This window comes from Pangasianodon hypophthalmus, chromosome 13 (genome assembly GCF_027358585.1).
Source record: "Pangasianodon hypophthalmus isolate fPanHyp1 chromosome 13, fPanHyp1.pri, whole genome shotgun sequence".
NCBI lineage: Eukaryota > Metazoa > Chordata > Actinopteri > Siluriformes > Pangasiidae > Pangasianodon > Pangasianodon hypophthalmus.
In genome coordinates, this window is record NC_069722.1 from 24,148,475 (window position 1) to 24,175,355 (window position 26,881).

The window sequence follows — 26,881 nt, forward strand, 5'->3', positions numbered from 1 at the left end:
TATAATAATAATAATGCTAATTATTATTATTATTATTATTATTATTATTATTATTATTATTTTATACCTAATTTGGTTTTAAAAGATAATAGATTTCTGCTATAAAGTGTCATATTATTATTTTTTAATAATAATAATAATAATAATTTTGTGCAAGAATTCTTAGATAAATTATGATATATTTATAACAAACACATGGCTGTCAAAATGTGATCTCTCCACACTGCAGTTAAAAATACAAGATGCACAGATGAAGCCAAGCTTTATTGGTTGACTTTATTGTAAAAATGCAAGATGCATGAAAAGATGTACAGTAAATCTTGAATGTTGATCTTTTAGCCATGAAATCACAAGCCAAAGACCAGACTCATACCATCACTTAATCCCTGCTTTCAATACTTCTACAGATGAGAATGAAAAAAAAACTTTTAAGGTGTTAAAGTTGCATAAAAAATGAACATGCAGTTTTCAGATATTCAGGATTACATCTAGTTATGAAAATAGTGATGTAATTACAGCCATTTTAGAAAAGCATGTGGGGTATAATCTGTTTTTTTTTTTTTTAATTGAAGAGATATTTACTTTTTGACTGTGGACACATTTACAAGAAAAAAAAAAAGACTGATTCATATCATTACATGTTTTATATATTCTTTAACACTTCTCTTTTTAAACTGTTGTCCTCTGCAGTCATGTGATTGATTTAGCATGGAATATTTCACAGCTTGGCACATGTGACCATTTCTATTCATAGTGGATTTAATGATTTATGACATGAAGAGGCCACACAGAGGTACATGATCACTTTAATGAAAAATGGGATTTTTTTTTTTTACAGTATCATCAAGGTGAAGAGATATAAGAAGCTCCTCGACGCTGCAAGAGCAAAGAAGGCAGACAAAAGCTTTGGATTGTAAGGAATGATTTTGTGTGGATTTAATTCTAGCGTTAACCTGGAAAAACTCTGGCACGAGTGAAATTTAGCACACTTTACTTCGTCTAAAATCAGCACTGGGCTGCGTTCCAATATTGTTTCTAATGTGCCCTTGGAGACTTCCTAGCCATTTAATACTTTGTCCGATGAACTCTCAACTCCTGAAAGTCGAGGGGACGTCGGTGTCAGGTTCAGGAGCGGAATTTACCCAGAATGCACTGAGACGTGATGGCATGTAAAAAATGCAGGATGAAGCTGGTTATAAATATAAACAGGAGCGATAGATTATATAATATTTCAAAAAATATAATATTTGATGTCTCCCATGGAAACCTGATATATGGCCATATATGGAGTTCCACTAAATGACACATACAGTTGAGTGCAAAAGTACATTTTCCTCCTTTTTTCACCCAGAAAATGTATGTAAGATAGTGATGAGAACAAGGGAATTCATTTTATTTTATATTATTTTTCACTATTAATATCTTAACATACACTGTTTGAGCATTATTCGTCTTCAGAATATGCACATTTTTGCACTCGACTGTATATGTGTTGAAAATATGTTAAATATGTTCAAATATGGGATATTTATTTACACCATGTGTTCCAAAATGTATGACAACATATGATGTTTATACACGGGTTGAATTTTGAATTAAAATTAAAACTAGAATTATAATTGTGTTAATTTGGGTGTAGTCATTTTCTAAATTCTGCAGACTTTCACTGATTTAATTACTTGCCCTGAGTATAAATCTAGTGTCAGATATATGAGTGAAAAAAAAAACACAAAACATCAGATCAGCTAAAAGAAAATGTAAAATCAACTTTCCTGGACATAAGTGGTGTTTTACAACAAACTTATGTCTGATAATATTAATAAAAAAGGAGATGAGCCATATGTGTAAACGGTATTAAACCATATATCATCCTTATATTATTCATATATACAGTATACATGAATTGTATCTACATTTACGTTAGCAACATTTATTTATTGTATGTACACTATTTCGGAAAAAAAGGTTCTATGTATATGTTCCTAGGTTCTTTGTATAACTATGTAAATAGTTTTAAATATAATGATGATGTAGGAAATGTAAGAAGACACTCACATGGTGTTTAGACGACACAGAAGTTATATCTGATTTAATTAACAAATCCACCGCATTCCTGAAGATGAATTGACGCTAGCGAACGACTCAGATGTTACAAAGAAAGTAAATTACACTGTGGAAGTAATGTCTTGCCTAGGAAAAAAAGAAGAAAAAAATGGCTTACGCGTTTGAGTCGGCTCTCAGCCTTCAGCTAAAAGAGTCGATTCTTTGAGTCGACTCGTCTGCAAATGACACATCACTATCACTTCTACATAACTTGTATGTAATATGTCCCGTACTTTATGATGTATGAAGGGTTCTTTGAATGATGAATGGTTCTCAATGTCTAAAGAAATTCTTTGAATTTCTAAAACATAAAGCCCCAATTGTTGGGTCACTTTTTTTTAATTTAACTTTTTTCCCTCAGAGTGTATGTTCATGTATGGCCATATATCAGATTTCCCTTCAAATTGTGTTTTATATCGCGCAATATTGCATCCATACCTGACACCTGACGTAAATTTACTCCGTTAGCTAGCTAGCGAGTCGATTTAGCAGTACATAGGTCGTAGCTCAGTTACATTGTGCTTCAAGGTCAAGTGCATTCTGTTTTTAAATTTCCACTCCTCCCTACGCACTAGGGGAAGTCGACAAGGGCGTGTTAAACCCAGTGTTGGAACGCAAGTCTGGACCCAGCCGGTTTTCACGAACGTCTGATTACAGCGTCAGGACAGAATTCTAGCCACTTGCACAATCGCTTCACACTGAGGCATGCACGGTTCTGCTCTCGAGCTCCGGCAGGAACTTATTTAAATGCATCGCAAGAATTACAGACATCATAATTACACACATTTTACAGTTCAGAGAGACACGGACTAACCTGAGCGTACGTACGGGCACAAGGAATTTATCTCTGTCGTTTATACAGCATGTTCTTTAGCAAATGAGTCTCCGGCTAATGTCTTGCTTTGTGTTGTGTTGTATTTCATTAACATCCCTTTGAAGTACTGTATGTTTGCATCGATTTGACTCTCGGCCATTTTTGAACCCAACCCTGATTCAAACCCCATTCTCCGTGCGCCTTTCCTACATGCGCTAGGCCCTGTGCACCTGGCGCAGGTGCGTTTGGGACGCAGCCCGTTTACTCGGTGCTGTCCCAATCCTTCTTGATCTGCAGGTTCCACTCCCAGGACAGGTGGTCCGTCTTGTCGTCGTCCGTGAAGTAGGACTTGATGTGGTAGCTCCCTCGGACGATCATGCCTTTGGGAGCCTCCTCCACCGGAGTGATGAACTCGTGCTCCTCCACCCGCGGCCCGTAGCTGCCCACCATGTACACGGCTTTATCCACTGTGCGAAAAGAATAATTAAAAGCGGATGCTCAGTGCCAGTAAGGTCCTGAATAGAAATGTGGGCGTGTCTTTGGGTACATATATGGAATATGGAGTGTCTATGAGTGGGTGTTGCTTGGAATCTATATATGGAAATTAGTGCACATCTGTTCACCTCTGGGTGTGTGTGTGTGTATGTGTGTGTGTGTGTGTGTGAGCGTGCGTGCGTGTGCTTTGGGATAGGAATATGGGTGTATTTTGAGTCCTAATATGAAATTTAGAGCATCTCTGAGTAGGCGTGACTTGGGGTGGGACTGATGGTGTGTCTTCAAATCCATACATGGAAATTAGAGCACCTCTGTATGTGTGTGCTTTGGGATAGAAATGTTTGGGTGTGTCTGTCAGATCATATATGGAAATTAGTGCACCTCAGAGTGGGCGTGCCTTGGGATGGGTATGTGGGTGTGTCTTTGAGTCCATATATGGAAATTAGTGCACCTCAGAATGGGCATGCCTTGGGCTGGGGATGTGGGTGTGTCTTTGAGTCCATATATGGAAATTAGTGCACCTCAGAATGGGCGTGCCTTGGGATGGGGATGTGGGTGTGTCTTTGAGTCCATATATGGAAATTAGTGCACCTCAGAGTGGGCGTGCCTTGGGATGGGGATGTGGGTGTGTCTTTGAGTCCATATGTGGGAGTCTGTGTAAACTTTGTAAAACTTTTTTTTAAGATTTATTGATAACCTTTTAATGAAATATACTTGGATATGCAAAATGTAAAAAGTGTGAAATCTCTGAGTTTTTCCCCACATTTGTTAAGAAACAGAACTGAAAACCTTGGTGGAAAAATCTGAGTTAGTGTGTTATTACATCACATAATGTAGTAGACTAGAATGAAGGAAAGGGGCGGGGCATGGAGGGTTGGAGGCATTTGTAATTTGTATGTTCACAGAATCTGGGTTTCTTGAAGAGGGTAACATCGTAAGCATGTTTTTGTGCCTTTTGCCGCTGTTTAATGACATTTTTATAATTTTAATGAAGAATGCAAGTATGGATGATATGATATTAAGTATGAATATTTACCAGATGTGAAAAATACAGTATGTACAATAAATACAAACTGAACAGTATAATAATAATAATAATTATTATTATTACAATATGTGCAATATGTGTTTACAGTGGATACCACACCAAATATGCCTTAGCAGATTTAAAGTCTGAGCGTAATAGCATTTGAGTAATACATGTTATACTTGTACAGTTTTAGACTTTTCAGAATCCATGTTCATGCCCTTACCTCGAATTCCTTTCCTGTAGGTCAGATGCACGTATTTCAGCCCAGACACGATCTCCTTGTTGACCTGGTGGGGCAAAACATACAGTAATATGAACCTAATTTACATTTACATTTATTTATGTTTATTCTATGATAGCTGCGGTGATAAGACTTTACCAGTCACACACTACTGCAGAAGTGTGCTGCTGTTTACTGTATGTTCCACACAACATGCCTGCAGTTGTTACAACTGCTGTGTTGTATTTATTGTGTTGTACTGATTGTTCCGAGTGTGTGTTTATTTTAGAAGAGCCATAATTTAGCCACCAGAGGGCTCAATCACAGTTATCCTAATAATTTAGGGTTGCCAAGTTTAGTGTCTATTGGTCCGCTCCACCAATTATCAAACCAAGATGGGAAATGGGCTTGGGCTGATAGTATATAATTTATCGCAGTCTGACAAAAAACATCCAATCTGGCAAACCAGTGCTGCTCTTGTTCACTGATACAAAAGGATTCTTCCTAAGCGACATTAACATTGAGGTTGCCAGATCTGGCGTCTTGTCCCTTCTTTAAATTATTAATCTAGGATAGGGCAATGTATTGGTTAATATAATATAGTGTATGTATTATTTATGCTCAGGTTGGAAATTGATAATACATCATTCCAATCTGGCAAACCAAGGTTCACTTTAATATCTCAGAAATGAATTTAATTAATCTTTCTCTTATCTATTTCTGAGATTTCAAACATTCCTGCACAGACTGTGACTAGCATATCTAATGAGCAACACGCCAAAGAACCATTTAGAATAAATACTTTTTAAAAAAAAAAAATGAATTATGAAAGGTGGCTTTGTGTCTAATTTTGCAACCTGAAATATTTATGGAATGTGATTTTTGGACAGCTGAAGCTTAGACAAGGGCTTTCTGTCCTTTCTGCTGAGGAGTTTTAAAGGAAACCCTGAAACACATTAAATATGTTTATACTGAAATATTTCTGATGTGTTTAGTGGTTGGTGCTGTATTTTCGTTGTTCCTGTGAGAAGTTAGCAGTTGTATCCTGTCCTGACGGCGGTGTTAGCGTGAAAGTTGAAGCTTTAGCAGCTGATCTGTTTGAGCAGAGTGTACAGATGAGGATCTGAAAGAGCTGGACATGCTATAGGACTAAAGCGCCGCTGCATCACTCTCTTTAGGCAGAAATGAACCAAGGGCTAAATCTCACTGCACTGCTATCAGCAGGTAGTCGAATGGCATTGTGGGTAATGTAGGAAACCACTGACTGAAGAGCAACTTGTCCATGAAAGAGGTTTAAACTAAAAAACTAAAAAATAAATCTTACATGCCATTGATGATCACATGTTAATTAGAAAGATTAATATGCAAGTCATTCAGGGCGGATTTTTCCTCTAAGGACTGAGGAGGATTTCGGCATTAAATTTGTTCTATAGATTTTTCCTTTTCTCTTTACTCATGAGACTCGCTGTAAAAAGGTTCAAAATTGAGGTACTTTAAGGTACAAACCTCTGTCAATTCAGTTGTACCCTCAACTTCTTTGTACCTTTAATCATGGGAAATTAATTGGACCTAACTGTTGTACCTTTGAGGGTCACTTTTTAACTAGAACAACAAAAATGTACCTCAACAATGCTGAAAATGGATGTAAAATCAGTAGCAATGTGCACACGATGTACTGAAAATGCTAATTATAGAACCAGTCATGTTTTTGATCATCTTTCCGGTTCACCTTAAAGTGGATCTTCACTCTGTAATCCACGCCCTCCTTCATGGTGAAGCTCTGTTTCTTCAAAGCCTCAAGGTCACCTAAATTAAAAAAGAAAAAATGAAAAACAGATTATAAGTGCTATCACTCGAACTCCATCTGTAGTAACCTAAGCCGAAGAGAACAGAGATCAGAGATCAGAGATCGATAGCTTTATAATAAACGCTAGGCTTCGACTTTGCGAGTGCGTCTCAGGGTTCAGTTGGGTTCAGAGTAAAAAGCCTCCTTCCAACAGAGCGACTGCTGTTATCAATTTATCACTCGAATTTGCCTCTAAGTGCTTTATAATGGATTCTGAGAGAGCTGAGATGGACTGGAAAATAGAGGCAGAGGAATGATAAAGAGATTGCAAGCGAAACAATGGGGATATCATGGAAGACGATCTAGTAATGTTATTAAAACAAAAAAACAAAAACGTGGTAACATTGTACTTAAGGGGAGTGTTCATAGGGCTACATGACACATACATAAGCCTTTAATGACAGCCGACATAAACCTACATTACATAATGCCTGCTGTCTTCAATTTTGCTATCAACATCTGAGTCACAGGTGACATAAGGATGTTTGTTAAAACATAAGTGTCATATGTTGTGGCATTTGGCAAATGCACTTATTCAGAGCAACCAACATTTATACAACTGAGCAGCTGAAGGTTAAGGGCCTTGCTCAAGGGCCCAGCAGTGGCAGCTCAGCAGTGCCAGGTGTTGAAGTCACAACCTTCTGAGCAGTAGCGCAACATCTTAACCACTGATCTACCACGACCTGCGTTTGAGGCTGACCTACATTAGAACATCCTAACACGTGACTTTGTAATGGCGATGATGTGACGTAACTTCCAGAGCTCAGCACTTAATGGGAACACTGACATGAAAACCTGTTTTATTTTAACATTTTTAACAGTGATTATTCTTTTTTCTGTTTATAAGATTCTTAAGAAAAGCAGAGACAGATGAAATGCAGGGACTCGTGAAAAGCAGGGACATGTGAAAAGCAGGAACATGTGAAAAGCTAGGATTCATGAAAAACAGACATGTGAAAAGCAGGGGCATGTGAAAAGTGGGGACATGTGAAATGCAGTAACACATGAAAAAAATGTAGTAACACATGAAAAGTGGGGATTCATGAACAACAGAGACACATGAAAAGCAGGGACATGTGAAAAGCAGGGACATGTGAAAAGCAGGGACACGTGAAAAGTGGGGACACGTGAAAAACAGAAACACGAAAAGCGGGGACACATGAAATACAGGGACATGTGAAAAAGGGGGACACACGAACAAGAGAGACACAAGAAAAGCAGGGACACGTGAAAAGCAGGGACACGTGAAATGCAGGGTCATGTGTGAAAATAACAGACACATGAAAAGCAGGGAGTCATAAAAAAAAGTGGGGACTCATGAAAAGTAGGGAAAGGTGTGAAAAGTGGGGAGGTAAGTGAAAAGCAGGGACACGTTGGAAAAGAAGTACACATGCAAATATCCAGAGGTTTGAATCGCAGCTTTGCTACGTGTCCTCAGGTGTCCTAACATGTGAATTACAAAAACTATACTGCGGGAGCGCTGAGCGTCATCACAGTGGCTTTTCCTGCCTTTATTCTTGTGAAATATTCAGGTGCTCAGACGTGGACTCGCTCCAAGGATTCAATTAAGGGCCGTGAGATGAGGACATGCTTCCAGCTGCTGTAATCCGTACATCAGCTGAGCCGAGGCCATATCGCAGCGGTGAGGGCCTGTGAAACCCGCGGCGCCGTCTACACACACAGCTACACACAGCTACACACACCTCGTCCACTGACACACACTCCAACAATCAGCTCAGCTACATCTGTCAGAACGCCTGCGGATGTTTTCCATTCCACCAGCTGCCCCCTTCATCGGCTGTCACTTAGAGCATCGCTCTCAGAGTGTCTGACTGCGCCGGATCACGGCTTACTAATGTAGTCTGTCTTCTGGAGATGGAAATCCCACACGGAGGGTTTAGTGTGTGACAAGCAGCCCAGCGTGTATCAGTGTTCACTTCACAATACTGCTTATTTTTCACTCGGCCCTCTGGCATGGCTTTTAAAAAGCAACACCATCAATATAATCTATATAAACTATACTGTCAGCTATACAATGCACCTTTCTGACATGTTCACCACTCTGTGGAAAGAGCTCGGACGTTGTGTTAGCATTATTCAGTTGACACGTGTACATCTCAGGATGGGTAATTTCATTCAAATGTGTTTACAGTCCAGGTTTTGAAAGACACTGATGTTATTATATTTTATTACAACTGCCAGAATGTGATGAGAAATTTCACCTAATATTATAACTTAAAAATCACTGACCGCACCTTTAATGGTATAAATATTGCAGATTTCCTTAACGTTATTCTCCTCTTAGTTTTCTTAATGTTATTAAAAAAGTATATGTTATTGTGTGACAATCCGTGATATCGCTGCTACGTTTATTTAATACCATTAAAAATATTACAATTTTATAATACTGAAAGTACTGAACATAATTTATTATGATATAAATATTATATTGTCATATCGCCCACCCCTGTGTTCACAGATCCATTCTTGGGCAAAGTGACACGCAATAAAGTCAGATATGATTCCAAAGCCCGTCTGTGTTGTTTTTTTCCCTCATGCCTGTATGCAGAAGTAAATTTTAAAACCTTCAGCTCTAGCGTAACATTGACAGTTATACTGAAGAGGAAGTCAAATGAGCGTGTTTCCGGCATGAGCGTTGCGCCAGGCGTAGATTCACTTCTTGTTTTCACTCACAGCTGAAATCTCAAATCCCCTTGTAATTCTTTCTGCTGTTATAGATGTGCTTCTCTTTTCTGAATATGATTGCCTAGCAACCAGGTGACCTTTCACCTGCCGAGGACTGCCTCGGGGGGGCCAAAAACTAAAGCGTCAGCAATCCTTCATCTGCCCCCTGCCACACCTCAGGTACAAAGCAGCCCACAGGGGTGTGTGATTGATTTGTGGTGCATGGCTCCGCCCACACGTGGCTTGCCGGTATGGGATTGGTCTCCTGAGGAATGACATCATCCCTCCAGAGCGCTCATTAAAATGCGCCGTGCCGGCCGAGCAGACGGACTCAGGTAGGGCCCTGCGCCACCGCAAGAGCAGAAAACTGGTGCACTTCTGGTGTGTGTGTGCGCTGATGCAAATCAGGATGTGTAACGGAATGAAACCATTTTGAAATAAAAATTATTATTATTGGGCCACCACCAAGACAGTTATCAAAAACTAAGACAAGATTTCATTCAGATGATGATAAAAAAAAAAAAAAAAGCATTATTGTTACCAAGATTTCAATATTGATTAATCAAAATATAAATTTATGTTACAAAATGTATTTATATTCAATATACATATATATTCACATTATTTATATAAAAATTATATTCAACCACCATCAATACTTTGATATCTTGGAATAATTTATTTAATAATTATTTATTTATTTTCAATAATACTTTATATATTTATTTTGAGATCTTGTAATTATTTATGTATTTATTTATTGTTTATAATACTTAATATAAACTTTATACTGTATTTGTATTATATTTTATATGCTACTGGTGATATTTTGGTGTAAAGATTCTCATGTATATTTAGTGGAACATAGCCTTTTTTATTCATTTAAATACAGATTTTAATTTATTTAAATTAATTACATTTATTCATTTTATTTTAGCCAAAAAATCAGATAGAACCTTATAATTCCAGGGTTTTGATTCTGTTAATCTATCTGAATATCCATTTTTCAAAGTGTTTTGACAATTTGCTATATTTTTCCACTCAAAGTTTAACACATGGATAATTATAATATAAAGCTTTAATTGTAATTGATGTCTGATATTGACTCAGATTGTCCTGTCCTCTATTCCTTGTCGCTTTCAGCTGAAAAGAAGAAGACTTTTGACATATATTACCAAAAAAAAAAAATCATAGAGTCATATGTATAATAACACACTGGGGTGTTGATTGCATAATCAAGTCTTTCTTACCTGTTAAATCCATAGTGATGGGTCCAGGAGCTTGATCACACATCAGCGTCAGTCTCGTCACCTGAACATTAGGAACATTGGGATCTGCGATGGAAAGAAAAGTCCACAGATAGTGAATCACTCTTCATCCACTGATCATTAACATTAATGACTCATATTAAAGAAATACTCCAGTGAATTTTTAACTTATCTCTATCCACAGCATATGTAGCATGAATTTCCCTGTTTAGACAAAAAAATTAAATATATTTACTCAAAACATCACTAACAATGGAAGTCTAAGGGTTGTTGAATTCTGTTAAAACGTTTCTTTAGACCAGTTTCCTGAACTCTAGTCAAATGTATTTGTATATAAGTGAAAATATAGGCTGTAAGTTTAAATCTGGAACTATTTATGAGAATGAAAGAATGAATTTATATAAGTCTTTCCTGTTCTTTTTTCATTGCAGAGAAACCTGTTGAGATTCTCGTCTATAATAATCCCACATACGCTACAGACACAGTAGATAGAGTTCAGGTTGAAAAACGCCAGAGTATTCCTTTAATGTTCTCCGAAATCACTGACGCATCTTAGATTTCGCAGGAACAGTGATAAAACAACCGAGCACACAGATCTGTAACACACATCACCCAGCTCACTCGGGTGTGTTTTTGCTGCAATGGGAGTTCCCTAAACTCCTCCATACATTCATCACAATGTCCTGGCAGCTGAGATAAGCCTCAAATTGGGTGTGTGTGAAGCAAAGAAAGAAAAAAAAAAAGGGAACTCATTTATACACACAGTGTTTTGGAAAGAGATGCATTCATCATTGAGGATGATGCAAAATTATCTAACTCTTAGATCAATAAATCTTTGTTGAAATACAATACAAATTTTGTGCTTAACTGAGAGAAATGGGCTTCCACAAATTTAATACCTGCCCTTCACTCGTACTAATTTACACACGCAAGCTCTGTTTCTTAAGCAAATTTGCATCAATTTGCATTATTGTTTTTATTTTAGCATCATCCACTCTTAAGAAAAGTCAAACCACCTTTAAATCTGGACAGATTAATTTCCTTTCCTTGCACAGAGCGTCCTGAGCCTGCAAAGCTAGTGTGTCGCTTTAATTGGGCACTTTGTGATGCTTACTTTCCAGATTTCGGATTATTTCTATGCTTTCTACAGGGACCCGCGGTACGGTTTAGCCGATATAACCTCCAGGAGATTTAAACCTCTTCTAATGAATGTCTGGGCTCACACTAACGCTGCATTATTGATGTGAGCGATACTTAGAACCAGCCATGGACGTGTTCATACGCAAAAGCACATGGCATCGGCCACCCACGATGATTTATTGCTCTGTCACAGTCCATATATTACTCCTAGGAAAATCGGATGGCAAATTAATAGACATCAAAAAGAGCTGTGGTGAATTTGCAGAGTTGTCGCTCATCAGGGAAATGCCTGAGAGCAAAGTAAGAGCGTTTGAGCTCTTTGGTGCAAGTTTTTGGGTTTCATATGTGGTATGTGATAATATACTGATGCCACAACTTTAGGCACTATTTGTTGGATACTATGAAGTTTTTCATACCCAAGATCTCTTTACAATAAAACTAAATTACACACAGGGTGAAAACAGAAATTAGCTAAAACAACCAGAAATGGAAAAGACACTCCAAGAATGAATCAAGTCCTACTCTGGCCAGGAACAAGATTAAAAGCAGGATTATTCAGTGATCTGGTTGTCTCTGAGTCACTTTTGACGTATTTTTTACATCTGGATGCCTTATGATTGTCATTTTTTGGTGTCTCGGCCTTCCCGTTCATCTTTAATGTTCACTCCTGGCTGGCTCAGTAAAGGTACAAAGATGCTTAGATTATTTTTTTAAAAATTCAGTCCAAAAATGGCAAATATTTCCCATCAGATTTGGTCCCCTCTCCATAAAATTACATCAAACTGAAATGAATGAAAAGGGAAAAATTATTAAAATAAAGAGAACACTAATAAAATATTCCTGCATATCTCTGTTAAACTCTTTAGACTCTCACAAACATTTTTCTAGACACCTTCAGGGTTTTTCAATTTATGAACGATGAAACAATGAAAGATTTTTCATCAATTTTTTGTCCCATTTTTTAGTTAAGTTTGTTAAGCTGTATCAAGTACTGGGTTTATTATTCAAATGCTTGTTGTTCCCAGTTGGCCTCTCTGCCCCACTCCGGTCCCACTCTGGCCATGGGCAAGATTAAAACCAAGATTATTCTGTGATCTTTTCTTCTCTGTGTCAATTTTAACTTTTTTTTTCAGTCTTCCTGGAGTCCTTATAGTTGCTGTGTCTTCCAGTTGATTTTGAATGTGAACTCCTGGCTGGCTCACTGAAAATGTAGAAATGCTTGATGATCTTGCCCCATCAGATTTATTCCAGGAACTTCTCTACAAAAATTTCTGCCAGGAAATTAGACAGATCAGTTTTGGAATGCAAATACGTTTACATTCATCAATATGCCTTCTCAGTTCTCGTTAACAGACATAAGACTGCTCCAATTAACCCAAAAAGCTTTAATCGAATCAAATCAAAATCCCACACACCATTTTGCAATATCACATGAAGGGCATCGTTGGGGCACAACTGAAATGTTCAATCATGATGAAAGGGAAGGACTGATTCAGAAAAATAGAGCTCAAAAGGAACACTCCAATCATCCTTAGCCTGATTGGTCATTATAATGAGCTTTTCCAGAGCAAACGCGCAAAACGAGCATCACCGAATGCCATGGGTCATTCCACTGAACGAGCGCTATTATTAACCTGGCCAAGAATAAACGAGTGAATCATTTATGAATCTGTAGAGTTGCTGCGTAAATGCCCTTGATGCATAAGCTGTATTTGAGAAAACACACTGTGCACCAATTGATAGCCTGGAAAAATTACGGGGGACTTAATCAAGTGAGATGGATGCCTCGTGCCAACAAGAATATATCGTTAAAGTATTTATACTGTGGCTTTAGGCTATGAATAAAAGCATGCTCTCCGTTTTTCCTGCAGAAATTGAAATAGAGTATTTCCGTCTGGCCACACTCTTTATTTGTTAGATTGATAAAAAATAATAATATTCATTTTCATTCTTTCTCTGTGTGTGTGTGTGTGTGTGTGTGTGTGTGTTAGGAGACAGTCTCTTGGGAGCGGCACTCCTGCTGTTCCTCTTAAACAGAACATACACCATCTGATATGCAGTCAGAACAGAGAACGCTGGCTGCCTTCCTCTGTAAAGAACATCACGTCTATTGCATAAATGTAGGCGGTGAATGAGTGATCAGAGACAGAATGCAGGAGAGACTGAAAGAAAGAAGCACCAGGAAAGGATTATGTGAGGTCTGAGCTAGAGATAGAAATAGAATGCTTATTGTATAATACATATAAGATGGAGGGATGGATGGATAGATGGATGAATGATTGTAGGATGTAACAGATGAATGAATAAAAGATCGATGTGCTGACAGATGGAAGATAATTGGACGAAATGGATGGAAGGAACGATGAATGCATGACAGGAGAGATGGCAGTATGGCTGGACAGATAAATTGACTGATAGATGCCTGGATGGTCGGAAGGATGGGTGGGTGGATGGATGGATGGATGCACGGATGTATGGACAGAAGGATGGATGAATGGATGCTGCGATGAATGGGTGGATGGGAACTATTAATATACAGACAAATGGAGGGAAATTGGATAAATGAATGGGGGAATAAATGAGTGCATGGATGTGGAGATGTATGGACATATGGATGGATGGATGGACAGATGAATAGATGGGTGGGTGGATAGATGGATGGATAGATGGATGGATAGTTGGAAGGATGGATGGGTGATGGATGGATGGATGTATGGATGGATAGTTGAACAGATAGCTGGATAGATGGATGAATGTATGGATAGTAGGATGGATGGATGGATAGTTGAATAGATAGCTGGATAGATGGAGGGATGGATAGTTGGATGGATAGTTGGATGGACAGTTGGAATGATGGATGAATGGATGGATGGATAGATGGATAGATAGTTGGATAGATGGATGAATAGATGGATGGATAGTTGAATAGATAGTTGGATAGATGGATGAATGGATGGATGGATAGTTGAATAGATAGTTGGATAGATGGATGGATGGATGGATGGATGGATAGATGGATAGACGGATAGAAGGATAGTTGAATAGATGGATAGATGGATGGATGGATGGATGGACAGTAGCTCTCACACTAACCTGACACCACAGGTCCTGATCCCAGGAGAGTCTGCTTGTACTTGTTCAGGCTTTCGTCATCCTTATCGAGCTCCTGGATCTCCTGCAGGCTCTTCTGAGCTGGAGCCTGGTAGTTCAGATCACGCTCGTCCTCCTCCTCAGTCACAGGAACCGTGCTCTCCTTATCCGCCATGAGGCCTGCAGGAAACCAACATGTTGTTATTTAACAAAGAAAAAAACGTGTAATTGTTGATATGGTGGAGTTTTCTGCCCAATTTTCCAAACTAATTCAATTTCACTAAACTGGACACATTCACAGATTCATTGCTTTTAATATCCAGAGCCATTAGTCCTAATTTTCTCAGAGGGACACATTATCCATCGTTAATGATATCAGATGTTTATATCCATCCAGTTCTTTCGGGAGGTGCTCCGTAAGCAGGAGTGGCCAACGTTTATCTCAGCGTCGGAGAGACATAATCATCTCTGGCTTTATTAATACTGCGGTGTGAGAAACAGCTAACTATTACTGCGAACAATCCCCAGCTGCTGGTTGTAACAGCTAACAGTTCTGGTAATCATGTTACGCTATGACAGTTTACATTGCTCTCGAGAGGAAGACAGGAGTGAAGACGCAGCAAACTGCTTCCGGCGTAATGATCCAGAACAGCGTTCATTTGTCATATCAATTAACACAAATCAGAGTGCATGATGTTCTAGATAACAGCTGCACTCTCAGCGCATACGTAACATCATTCCAGATTTCCATTTGATTTAAGTAAGGACCAGGAGTTACGTAATTACATACCATGATAAAGCTTAATTTTAAAAAGTCAGAAGAGACTAACATCATTAATTAATGAGCACACCAATATGTATTTTTTTTTTTTTTAAAAAGGGACTTCAGGATATTTATGACATTTTGAGAAACACTGTGAAAGTTATACGAATATGACCTTCTAATTTCCAAAACAAGGACAAAGAAAATAAAAAAAAAAAAATAGTCATAATCTTTAAAAAAATCTTTTCTAAGTGCCCTGCCACACTTTATCTCTTTTTGAGAAAAATAAAAATAACCAAAAAATAAAAATAAAAACTGTAGCACTTTACTTCAGAAGAGTTCATAATGATTCATAAGCCCTTCATAACAACTGACGCAAACCTACATAAACATTTACTGTATAAAGGCAGAAGTCAAGCAGGAGTGCCTTTCATAAAGCCTATTTTTTTTCTTTTTCGATTTCAAGTGACAGTCAAGTGACGATTTCAAAGTCAAGTGACAGATTCTTTTTGACACAAGGTTATGGCACGGTCATTACGACTGACTTTGCAGCTCAGTGCACTTCTGCTATGTCAGAGTCATATAATGGTTATGAAGTGACATAGAATGCCAAGTGAATGTTCATTGGAATAAAGGTTACACTTCCTAAAGACGTTCTGGACGGTAGTGGAAATAATGACAGAAAAACCTGATTTATAACAACATGACATAGTAGAGGTGTGAACACTAACAATCATTACACGGTTATAACAGTTATGCATATTTCCCGCTTACAGCACCCATGATAACACCATGACATTGTAATAAAAGGGTTATGTGTTCTCTCTCAACTAACACAAGTTTTATTTCACAATTTATAACATTCTTATGAAAACTTATGGCAATAAGAGTTAACCGATTATGAGCTCATAAAGTGAGATGTATTTGACTCTGACTCTAAAGGACAGTGTGGTGTATATGTAGATTGAGATACTGCATTTGTAAAATTTTCTAATTAGCCCTCATATGGTGAGCTATGCCACATTATAACCGTTATATGACTCATGATGTTATAACGTAAGCCAGCTCACGTGTGTAATAAGTGTAATAACACTACATTATATTAACAAACGTGTACGTCACATAGTTCAATTCGACATCAAAATTCTTTACAACACTTGATGTATGTTGGAATAAGACTTTATGTAGTCTTATGTAAGGGTCATTAAGCCTTATGATCACTGCCCTTAAATAACGTCTTACTATAAAAACGGAAGAAGAAAAAGAAAGGAAGTAGAGGGCGAGTGAGTCTCCGACAACTTCTTGATGACGAAGACAGAAACTTCACCTGACTGAAAAAGGAAATCGGTGGCTAAATCACCATGGTAACGTGGAAAACCACGCCCACTGTCAAACTTATTCTTGATATTAAATAAAAAGATCTTGAATATAGGGGAATTTATGTGATATTTCTTATTAAGGGATTATGCTAAAACAAATACTATTGCTAAACCTGTTTTTAGATATTTTTTGTAATTTTTAAGCACTTGCAAAAAATAAAAAATATATATGTGATATATAAAAAAATATAAAATATGTCTAGAAAAACATTTAATAGTATTATATAGCTTAATGACAAAGATAAATTTGCCTATATTCAAGATTTTTTTCACTTAATAAGGTTTTTTTTTTTGCCATTTGAAAATAATTCAGAAAAGATTTTTTAAAATGCTTTCTCCTTCCTCTGTGTCCTAAGATGAGAAAGTCTGTCTACATTAAGACCGAGTGAGCGAGGAGAGAAAATTCGAGCTCGGTAATGCAAAGCCAGATGTAGTAATGGAAGGCCAACGCTATAAAATATGATCTGCCTGAATCGATACTGCCTTCTTTTCTTCTTCAGCAGACACGAATCTCATTCTCGACCTCAACTTCCTTCCTCTGGGTTTGATAGCGCTTACAAACTCCTGAGTACACACACTGCTGCAGAGTAAAATCAGCTCGAAAATTTCATACAGTGCTGGAAAGTATCTTAACTGAAACCGGAGAAGTTAATATAGTTAAAGTAAAAGAGGAAATAGCCGTGGGTCCTGTTTAAAATCACACAGAATGTGTTGCCATTTTGGGTTTTCGGAAAGGAAACGAAGGTAGTTTGGTTATCATCAAAAAAGTAAGAAACGAACAAATAAAAAACTCTGTGTCATGCTGTTATGGAAAAATAATCAACAACAGGGTGGTGTGATGAAGCAGAGTTACTGTTACCACCCTGAAGTTGATTACCATGGCAATCTGTATTTTTTTTTTTAATTAACTGAAGAATGACACATTGAACATTTTATCCATATATGGTTACATTTAATGTTGCGGAACTTTTAGGAAACAAGTTAGTTCCTCTTATCACTTAAGTTATAGCAGCTATAAACTATAAACAGTCATTTCCTCACCAGCCTCTAAGTTTTCTCTCTTGAAGTTAATAAGACAAACAAACACAGCTTGTCGTGTTACAGAGAAACTGCAAGGCGTAATCTCCTCTGTCCTGAAGATGTCAGAAAAGTTACAGCTTGACCTCTGACTCTTACAAAGCTCTGACACTGGAGACTCCTTCCATAAACGTTAAATAAACTTCTCTTTACGTATCAATGATTTCACATTTTTAATCGTTTTTTAATCCGTTTATATATAACGCCTGCTGTACAAGTCCCTGTGATTGAGCCGTTGCATATTAGAACGAGCGCATTAATATAAATCTGCAATTTACAGCTGCGCTGCTGTTAGAGAAAACGAATCAACACCTCCTGACCAATCAGAATCCAAAATTCAACAGCGCTGTGGTATAAATCAAGATACTAAATTGAAGAGTAACTCTAACACGCACCTACACATGGGAATTTATTCACAATTTGATGTTTAAATGTCTAGAAAATTGTCAATCAAATAATCCTAAAGCACAGTGCTCATTACAGAAACGTACTAATGAGGAAGTGATGGACATCCCAGCTTGGAGAACTCTTATAAAATTTGCTATTGATCGCTTGCAGCTGTTCAGCTCGACCCCAAGGATGTGGATTAAGCGCAGCGGCATAACACATCATTCAGGCAAGGCCTTATGACGCACGCTAAACTAATATCCTGTACATAATTAGGCGATTTTGTTAACTATCCGTGCAAAAATCAAAAGAAAAAAATACACAACCGAAGCAGTGAAACAGCTTCTCGTACAAATAAAATCCCCTGCAGATGTGAACTGTTTGAGATGAACTGCTTCATGTCCTTCTGAGTAAACTTTTGGGATAATTGGACAATTTGGAGTGAAGTCGAAACCATTTTTTTCCCCTCGCTGAGCTCCTAACAAGGCGCGCTGTCACAAATTACAACACGCACTACAGGCTGTGCAAATTTACAGAGAGAAATTGTCACTTCTGCACAGCGAAAAGATTTTGATGTTTGTAGTAAGAGTAATGCTGGACCATATCATCATCCGCTAGTTAGTGTACAAGCTGTGTGAAGGCTAGAGCAGTGTGACTGACGCTACCAAAGCCTGGCATGCTCACACCCACACACTCACACCCACACACGCACACACACACAGCGGTCATTAAAGAAGCATCATCTTTATTAATGAGGAAGTAAAGCTACATAAATTATGCAGGCTCTGCCAAGTTAAATAACAATGCTAATATATTTGAAGATCTGCACTGCATTTTAAATTGGCTCACTTTGAATATTTGGGCCATAATCTTCAAAAGAGTCTTTGATCAAATTGGGCTATGTGATAAAATAAAAAAGCTAGATATTGAGATTATTATGATTATACCATTGTTTTATAACCAAATCTTCATGTAAAATGTTTTAAGAATCCTTTAACTGGAGGCTACTGAGAGTGAACAAGATGACAACAAATAATAAAATATTCAGAGATTGCTAAAATCATGTGCATACTGCAGCATTCTGCAATAGCAGTGTTGCAGAGGCTCATTTTGCATTAAGGATGAACAAGTAGTGTACAAGAGTGTATACCGGCGTAAGTGAAATATGCCTCTATTTTACAAATTATCAACCAATAAATAGAATGTCAAAGTGTTAAAAATGAAATTTGGGTGTCAGGCAGCAGGACCACAATCAAAAGCATGAAGCAAAATCAACAGACAAATAAACGGAAATGAGGATTTGCAAAGAGCTTCTCGGCCACCGTTTGACTATTTTTCTTCTATATTTGAAATGTGACACTCTCAAACAAAGGTTTCCTAAAGTGTTATGTTTAAAAAATGTGCAAACTTGATAACATGCACAAAAAAAAATCAAGCTACTGAAGCTGAGTCTACCGAAGATGTCTTTCACCTGCGTGCAGTAACACATCTTATCCATTTTGTGTGTTTCCCTGAAAGAATATGCAAATTGGTATGTTTTTAACTAAAAGTGTATAATAGAGGATGGAGTTCATGCAAAGAGATTCATTTCACACCCACAACCTGAAAAAAGTCACTTCCCGAACAGATATTATGTGTAAATTAATACGACCGAAGGGCAGGTATTAGATTTGTGGAAACCAGTTATTTTCTACCAACTATTACCAACTATTTTATTTTCTCAACATTATTAGTAGATTTTACAACTGTAATACTGGTTTTATATTAGATATTCACTGCAAATTTTCACCTTCCATAGCAACAGCACTTAAGGAGCCTGATTAAAGAACTGCTTTTGTACCTGATGCATAATTGCACATGCGCCTTTGGGATCCCAACTCGTCACAGCTATCGAGAAGAATGAGCACACTCATAAACTTCATTTAAATATCATTTTAAAATATGATTTTTCTAACACCTGCAACATGTCCACTAACTGTGTCGCACAACTTGACATGAATTAGCATTTTTATATTTTGATCATAGTAAATCAATTTTTTTGTTGCTAAACAAAACCTGAAAATTTCCAAAGCGATAAGACCCAAAGTTCTGAGTTTGCTAATAGATAGTCTGATAGTTTTTCTGCATTTGTTGCAGAATCAAATCTTGTAAAAGTCTAAAAGTGTGTAGTTTAGAGTGCATTTCATATAACGGAGAGGGTAATGCTAGGACGCTGGAGAAAGCAATAAGCCTGCTCTGATTGGAAACACTTCCTCTCCACTCCTGATATCATATCAAGTGCTATGGTTTTGTGAACGATCTCTTGCTATTTCCTGTCCAGGATACGATTCCCTTCAGCTCCAGCGATCCATCAGACCAGCTAAACGTTTAATATGCTGCATTATTGATGAACGAAGCATTCTGGACAGCTTTGGAGGGTCTCACTGAATCTAGAGCTGTCAGTCAGAAAGAGAAGACTGTGCTTATTTATAAGTAAAAAAAAAAAAAACAAGCGGGCAGGAAACCCATATCACTTCTTTGTAACTATATATTTGCAGAATGTGTTCAACTTGATATGTTTTCATGGAGAATGGATTCTGTAACACTAACCACAAATTTCAGAGCAACTCTAGGATTTGAATCGAAGGTGAGGAGCATCCATCAAATCAAATGGCGCCGTCAGATCGTACGCTTATAGCGCTTTCCCCTTCGGGAGGAAGAACGCACCGTCTTTTCGAGCTCCCTTTCCCTCCGACATGCCATTTAATTGATTTAGTCTCTTGAACATGTGTCAGGCTTCAGAGGCTCGGTCATCCATCAACGGTTGTGTCACCAACAACAGGGGAGGTGTGCTGGGGGGAATCGCCCTTCTGCCACCTGCAGCGCTCTTCCACATACACACTCACGCTTACTGTCTAATAGACAACCAAATACATGGCCACTTACACCCTAATGCATGCAGGCAGTGATTTTTTGCGCATCATTACCTCCCACGCACAGTCGTTTCACACTGCAGGCGAGAGATAGAGCAAGAAGAGGGAGAGGTATCTAATGATACAAGTCTGAATCCGAGCTTTTAGAGCAAGCAGAAGAAGCTCCGCAGAGCAAAGATCCGATCTAACATGTGATTACAAGCAAGCAAGAGGCATGACGATGATGTCACCGGCTGCTGCTAGATCAATAAACTATCGATCAAGACACTTTTGCTTGCCTTAACCACTTTTTCAGAGGAAAAGGGAAGGGTCTCGACGCACAGAAGAAGTCGTCACTTCGATCGAAGCGTGCCATGACTTTTTTCCACCAGGTTGTCTAAGAAAACAGGTGTGACCACGGGTCATAAGGTAACACTTTTAATTTACACAGTGAGAGGCAAAATCGGGCGTTCGCACATTTACCCAAAGATTAAACAAAACACGATTAAGATATTCAAGAATTCTGGACATGCCCAAAAAATGAACAGATGCTCACCTCTGTAGCACACTGTTAACCAGAGCAGTTCGAGAAACTGTCCACCAAACTCGCAGACGTCCAAGCCCAACATCTTGCCGATGATCGTCTCGCAACGTTTCCCCCAGAAACGAGAGCAACGATCACAAGAAAAGTGGAAAAAAGTGATCAAGAAAGGAGCAAGAAAAAAAGAATCAAGCAAGCATCCCTGGGTAGTGCCACTGAACCTGGGCGTGAGAGATTCCTTGCTTTGGGTGTGGAGGAGAGAGTGAGAAAGAAAGAGGAAAAAGAGGAGGAAGAAAGAGTGAACAGATGCACGGATGCACAAATGATCTGCTTGTTGGTTAGAAAGGAGAAAAGCAAACAGCAAACGTGCGAACGCTATTCCCGTCTGCAGACTCTATCGATTCACCGGCAAACCCTCCGCCACATCACTCATTAGACTGCGATGATCTCATCCTTTTTCTCTCCTTCCCTCCCTCCCTCCCACCCTCCCTTTCTCTCTCTTTCTCTCTCTCTCACACACACACACCACACACTCCTCCTCTCCCTGACATTCTTTAGCCCCAGGTCTGCTCCACCCTGCCTGCACATCTCTATTCTCCAGAGCCTCCGTATGCCGTCTGCATTCTCTCATATTTTATCCTATTTCCACCTCTTCATCCATTTCTGCTTCCTAGTGTCTCTTTTCATGCTCTCTGTATTCATTTCTCATTTCTTTGCATGTCCACTTACAGTTATTCCTTTCCTTTTTTTTTCAGTTTTTCTATTTTGCCATCTCTGCTCTCCCTTTCCTCTCTCCATCTCTCTCTCTCTCTCTCTCTCTCTCTCTCTGTCTCTCTCTCTCTCTCTCCCTCCCTCCCTGAGGCACTGTGCAGAATATAAAACTGACTTCTCCTTGTCTTTCTTCTTCCTAAGCCCCGCCCTGGGTCATCTGTCACTCAGGGGTTATCAACCTGCAGAACCGCCTACTGGGGGGAACCATGGAAACGCCCCTCCTTTTGACGTGACCTTAATAACGTACTTTGGGTGGTTAAAGGTTTTAACTTCCTTGTAGGGCTCCCGAGAGGAACTAGCCAAGGAACTCTTAAGGTTGACAGATGGAACCTTTTTTCTAAACCTACTTTATCGCTCGCGAGCAACAAAGCGACAGGGGACCAATAATTTTTTATGTATGTGTGCGAAACGGAGCCGTGATTTCATCAATAACGGCAAGCGGCAAATCCAAACGATTGGCTAGACTGATTCCTGGGACCAATCCTATGGCATGTGTGGTCCGATGTTTCTTCAGTTCCCTGCTCACAACTTTAGTTCCTACCTGCAACACGTTTACTGTTTAATGAAAACCTTATAATTGTCTCATCCTGTCATATACAACCTCTCATTAAATATGTATAGAGATGTTACAAAGCAAAATAAAGCATGGAAAGAAGTAGCAGAGATCATTGGTGCCTCTGGTGTGTGTACGTAGCTAGTACAGCTAGCTTGTTTTGCTAATCTAATCCGAGACTGGAGCTAGTACGAAGAGCGCATCAATCAAACAACCAATTTTTCACACTGATTAGTGTGTTATTTGATTTGCATTAAGTAGATTAAGGAGCTTTAGAAGATATACACTACATACTATATATAGCTATGACCATTTCTCATCAGAACTAAAAAGCGCAGGACAGGCCACACCCACGAAAGACTTGTCACTTGCTCGTGTGAACGAGTGATACATGATACAAAGGTAAAAAGTGATTCTGATGCTCCAAAATGGCCGCCAAATATAACAATCCCACGTTCACGTTTATACGCACTGTATCCTAAACCACATGGGTTCTGAAGAACTGGACGCAATCTGGGACAGATATTTATTGTGTTCTGGGTGTATATTTACAGAAAAGAAGGATTTCAGGTGAGATAGACTTCCATTAGTCTTCCAAATTTAATGAAGCAAATGTTGGATGCGGAACATGTTGGCTGATAGATTACAAAATTGTGTAAACAGTTCTAATGTATTGAAAAGGAAGACTGTCATTCGTTCCTAACGCTGAAAAGGTCCCAGCCTTCACAACAATGCTGACTGGGTATGCTTTTGAAAAAAATGATAATGAATGATAACAACCTTTCATGCAGGAATTCTCTCTCTCTATCTTTCTCTTTCAAATTCACTATCTAGTGAATTCATTCATTAAATCTCCTCCCCTTAATCAGCACCAAATAAACATCTCAAACCGCTGCACTCAGTAAATGCAAATGTGATTTAAAAAGATTTTATTGTGCATTAAAAAAATGCTAAAAATAAAATTAAAAAAAAAAGATCATTTTGAGCTGAACAGAGCATCAGGGTTATTTTTTTGTTCCTCAGGTGTATTTCTTTATAAGGCAATTTCTTTCACATACCATCAGACATGTATGTGCCTGTAGAGGTGAAGAACATTACCATCACACACCCTGAAAAATTTAACACCAGTTAAGGATGCGTGAAGTCATGTGTGCATGTGTGCGTGTGTGTGTGTGTGTGTGTGTGTGTGTGTGCGTGTGAATGTATGTGCGTGAGCTTCTACAGATGTTAGCACCACATCCTCCTGTAGCACTGCAGTGAAAACTCAGATGACTCGTGCTGCAAATTAAAATGTCACACTGTAGAGCTCTACCGATTCCTGCTGTACGCTGGGATTAAACTGGAGATTATTAAAAATCTTCACTGATATGCTGATAATACTACAGCTACAGACAGGTGGATTAGCAGGCACTATGAGATCTATGAAATCTAGAGTTGCTAATGTCAGTATTAGCATTGATATCTTTGCTTCCTTGAGTAGAATGGGCGAGACGTGCAAAGTGACTCAAAGTGGATGGCGAGGTTTATGTAGCCACGCTTCTTCCGTTTTTAAGAGATGCTATGCAACCCTAAACCTGAGAGCTCCTTTTTGGTACTCTACTACTTCCTGTTTAGAGGCAGCCAATGCTTTGTGACAAAACTCTGCATTTTAAAGGAGAAGTTTCAGAGAGGAAGTTGAGTCAAACCAGTTATCTGCAAGGCCAGAGGTCAACATGAACAGCAGGTTGTAGCTGAGGTTAATGAACTATGACCAGCTCATGACTATAACACTCAGAAGCTCTGAAAAGACAATAACTTCCCCCAGCCCTTTAAACCATATCGGTGTTAAATGAGCTTTCATAAAACGACTTTCCTTGTATTACGAGGCTGAAATAAAGCCATAAACGCCTCACATGTGGGATGGGTCATGCACGCAAAAATACATAAAACCCTTCTGAAAGAATATTACGTTTCATTTAGATCTCAGAAATACGAAGTAGTCAACAAATTGAAATGTGATTCAGGCACTCACAAGTGTGTCGTCTCTGCTTGAACAGACGAAGCAGGTGGTGTTGCATTAATGCTGGTGATTCTTCATGAACGCATGTAAATGAAGAAGGACAGCAGAAACACTACAAGTTCGAATCAACAATCGGCGAAAAGGTCAGTGAGCAGAGAAGCCACCAAAAATATCAGAGAGTCTGCTGTAAAAAACTGGATTTTAGTTTATAATTAATGAAAACTAAGAGCAAATTATAATCAGTTGACTTTTTTAACAGCAATACATTGTTAGAAGTTACAAATGTTGTTGTAAAAAAAAAATATAAAAAAAAAAGCTGAATATCTTGCTGTGACAGGCAAGTGTTATTGCATCATAAAATATATGCAAATATACGCAAATGCATGCCATGCGACAGTGGTTTACCAGCAGAATTGCATTGGTTGAAATATATTTAAAAGTTTTAATTATATTAGTGAGGAATGATGAAATTTTGACATCCTAAGACATTTTATTTTGTAATTTACGATATTAATTATGGTAAGTTTTAACACTAAAAGTGAGATTATAAACAATAAAACCATTATACAAGATATATATTATGCAAAACTTTGGGCAACCCTGAAGTTTTTTTTTTATATTTGGTTTTAACCCACAAATACAGGAAGAGGAAGTGTCATAAAGAAACCTGTCCTTCTATTATGAAACAGAATCAAGTCCCAAAGCATGCTATAAACAGATTTTTTTTTTTTTTTTTATGTGTGTAATCATTGGTATGGTGAAGTGTTTCTGTAAGGAGATGTTAATTTAACATTTTTTGGAAGGAGTCTCCAGTGTCAAAGCTTTGCAACAGTCAGAGGTAAAGCTGCAAATTTAAGTTTTCCGACACTACATTATTTCTCAGACGTTTCACAACGTTTAATGTAACTATACATGGATAAAAACTACAACATGTTGGTATGGATTTAGGGTCGGAGGAATAAGGCAGGCAAATAATCAGGCAAATAATCAATACCCTGCTTCAACACTGATTATTTTCCTATAACAGCACCACATGGAGTGTTTTCTTGCTGACGTGAGCATTTTTCAAATCGCTAAAAACTGTCTTAGTCTCAGTGACTGATGCGTTAGTACCTTTATCCGTCTGCATTAAACGTTAAGAAGAAACGATGGTGGTTTTTTGTCAAAACAGGATCTCAGTCTAGCAGTTTCAAAAGTATAAAGCGGATGTGGTTTGATCTGGCATTCAGCAAACACAGTTTCATCCTGCTGATTAGGAAAGACTTTAAAACTTTAAACACTTTAAAAATATACAGAGATGTTATTAATAATATTAACAGTCTGCAGTAGAAACTTTGTTCCTGCATCATAATCAAGGGCAAAAGATGTTCAGGATCGTCACATTCATATTATACATGTCAAAGCAAGTTATTATAAATCTTTTAATATTCAAGGTGCAAATTAAAAATGAAAGATTGATGCAGCAAAAATAGGCATGATTATTAAAAGTGGAGAAGCATGCATCTGTGCAAAAACCCTGAAGACAATTCTCTACACTGAAACTTAGTACACTGACTTTGAATGAGCTTAAAAAAAAACTTCCCCTCTTCAGCCCTAAATAAATTTGCATAACATTTAATGCACACAGCATATAATAAGTATTTTATACACATAAGTTTTTGATATATATTTTTGCATAAAATTAGACCAAAAATCTCTTACCTTCGTCCTGTTGAGACTTGCAGATCTCAAATAGCTCGAATAGCAGAGCGACGGGTTTGTGCACACAGCAGGAAATAGTTTTTTTCTGTAACAGGGCGGAACAATGCTACTGCTCAACTTCTGCTCCT

General features: G+C 38.1%; 1 protein-coding gene across 2 annotated transcripts; it reads right to left on the reverse strand.

The window, feature by feature from the left end:
• Positions 1-245: 245 nt before the first annotated feature.
• arhgdig (Rho GDP dissociation inhibitor (GDI) gamma) lies at positions 246-26,881 on the reverse strand. 2 transcript variants are annotated; one of them, XM_026947035.3, is made up of 6 exons: positions 26,754-26,881; positions 14,695-14,871; positions 10,444-10,527; positions 6,392-6,468; positions 4,666-4,729; positions 246-3,384 (listed from the first exon to the last, which is right to left on the reverse strand). In XM_026947035.3, exons 2-6 carry the CDS (start codon positions 14,864-14,866, stop codon positions 3,179-3,181), a joined length of 603 nt encoding a protein of 200 aa, XP_026802836.1. In that variant the 5' UTR covers positions 14,867-14,871; positions 26,754-26,881; the 3' UTR covers positions 246-3,178. The 2 variants fall into 2 exon arrangements, with proteins under 2 accessions (XP_026802836.1, XP_026802835.1); XM_026947034.3 differs by lacking the exon at positions 26,754-26,881 and adding an exon at positions 21,745-22,155.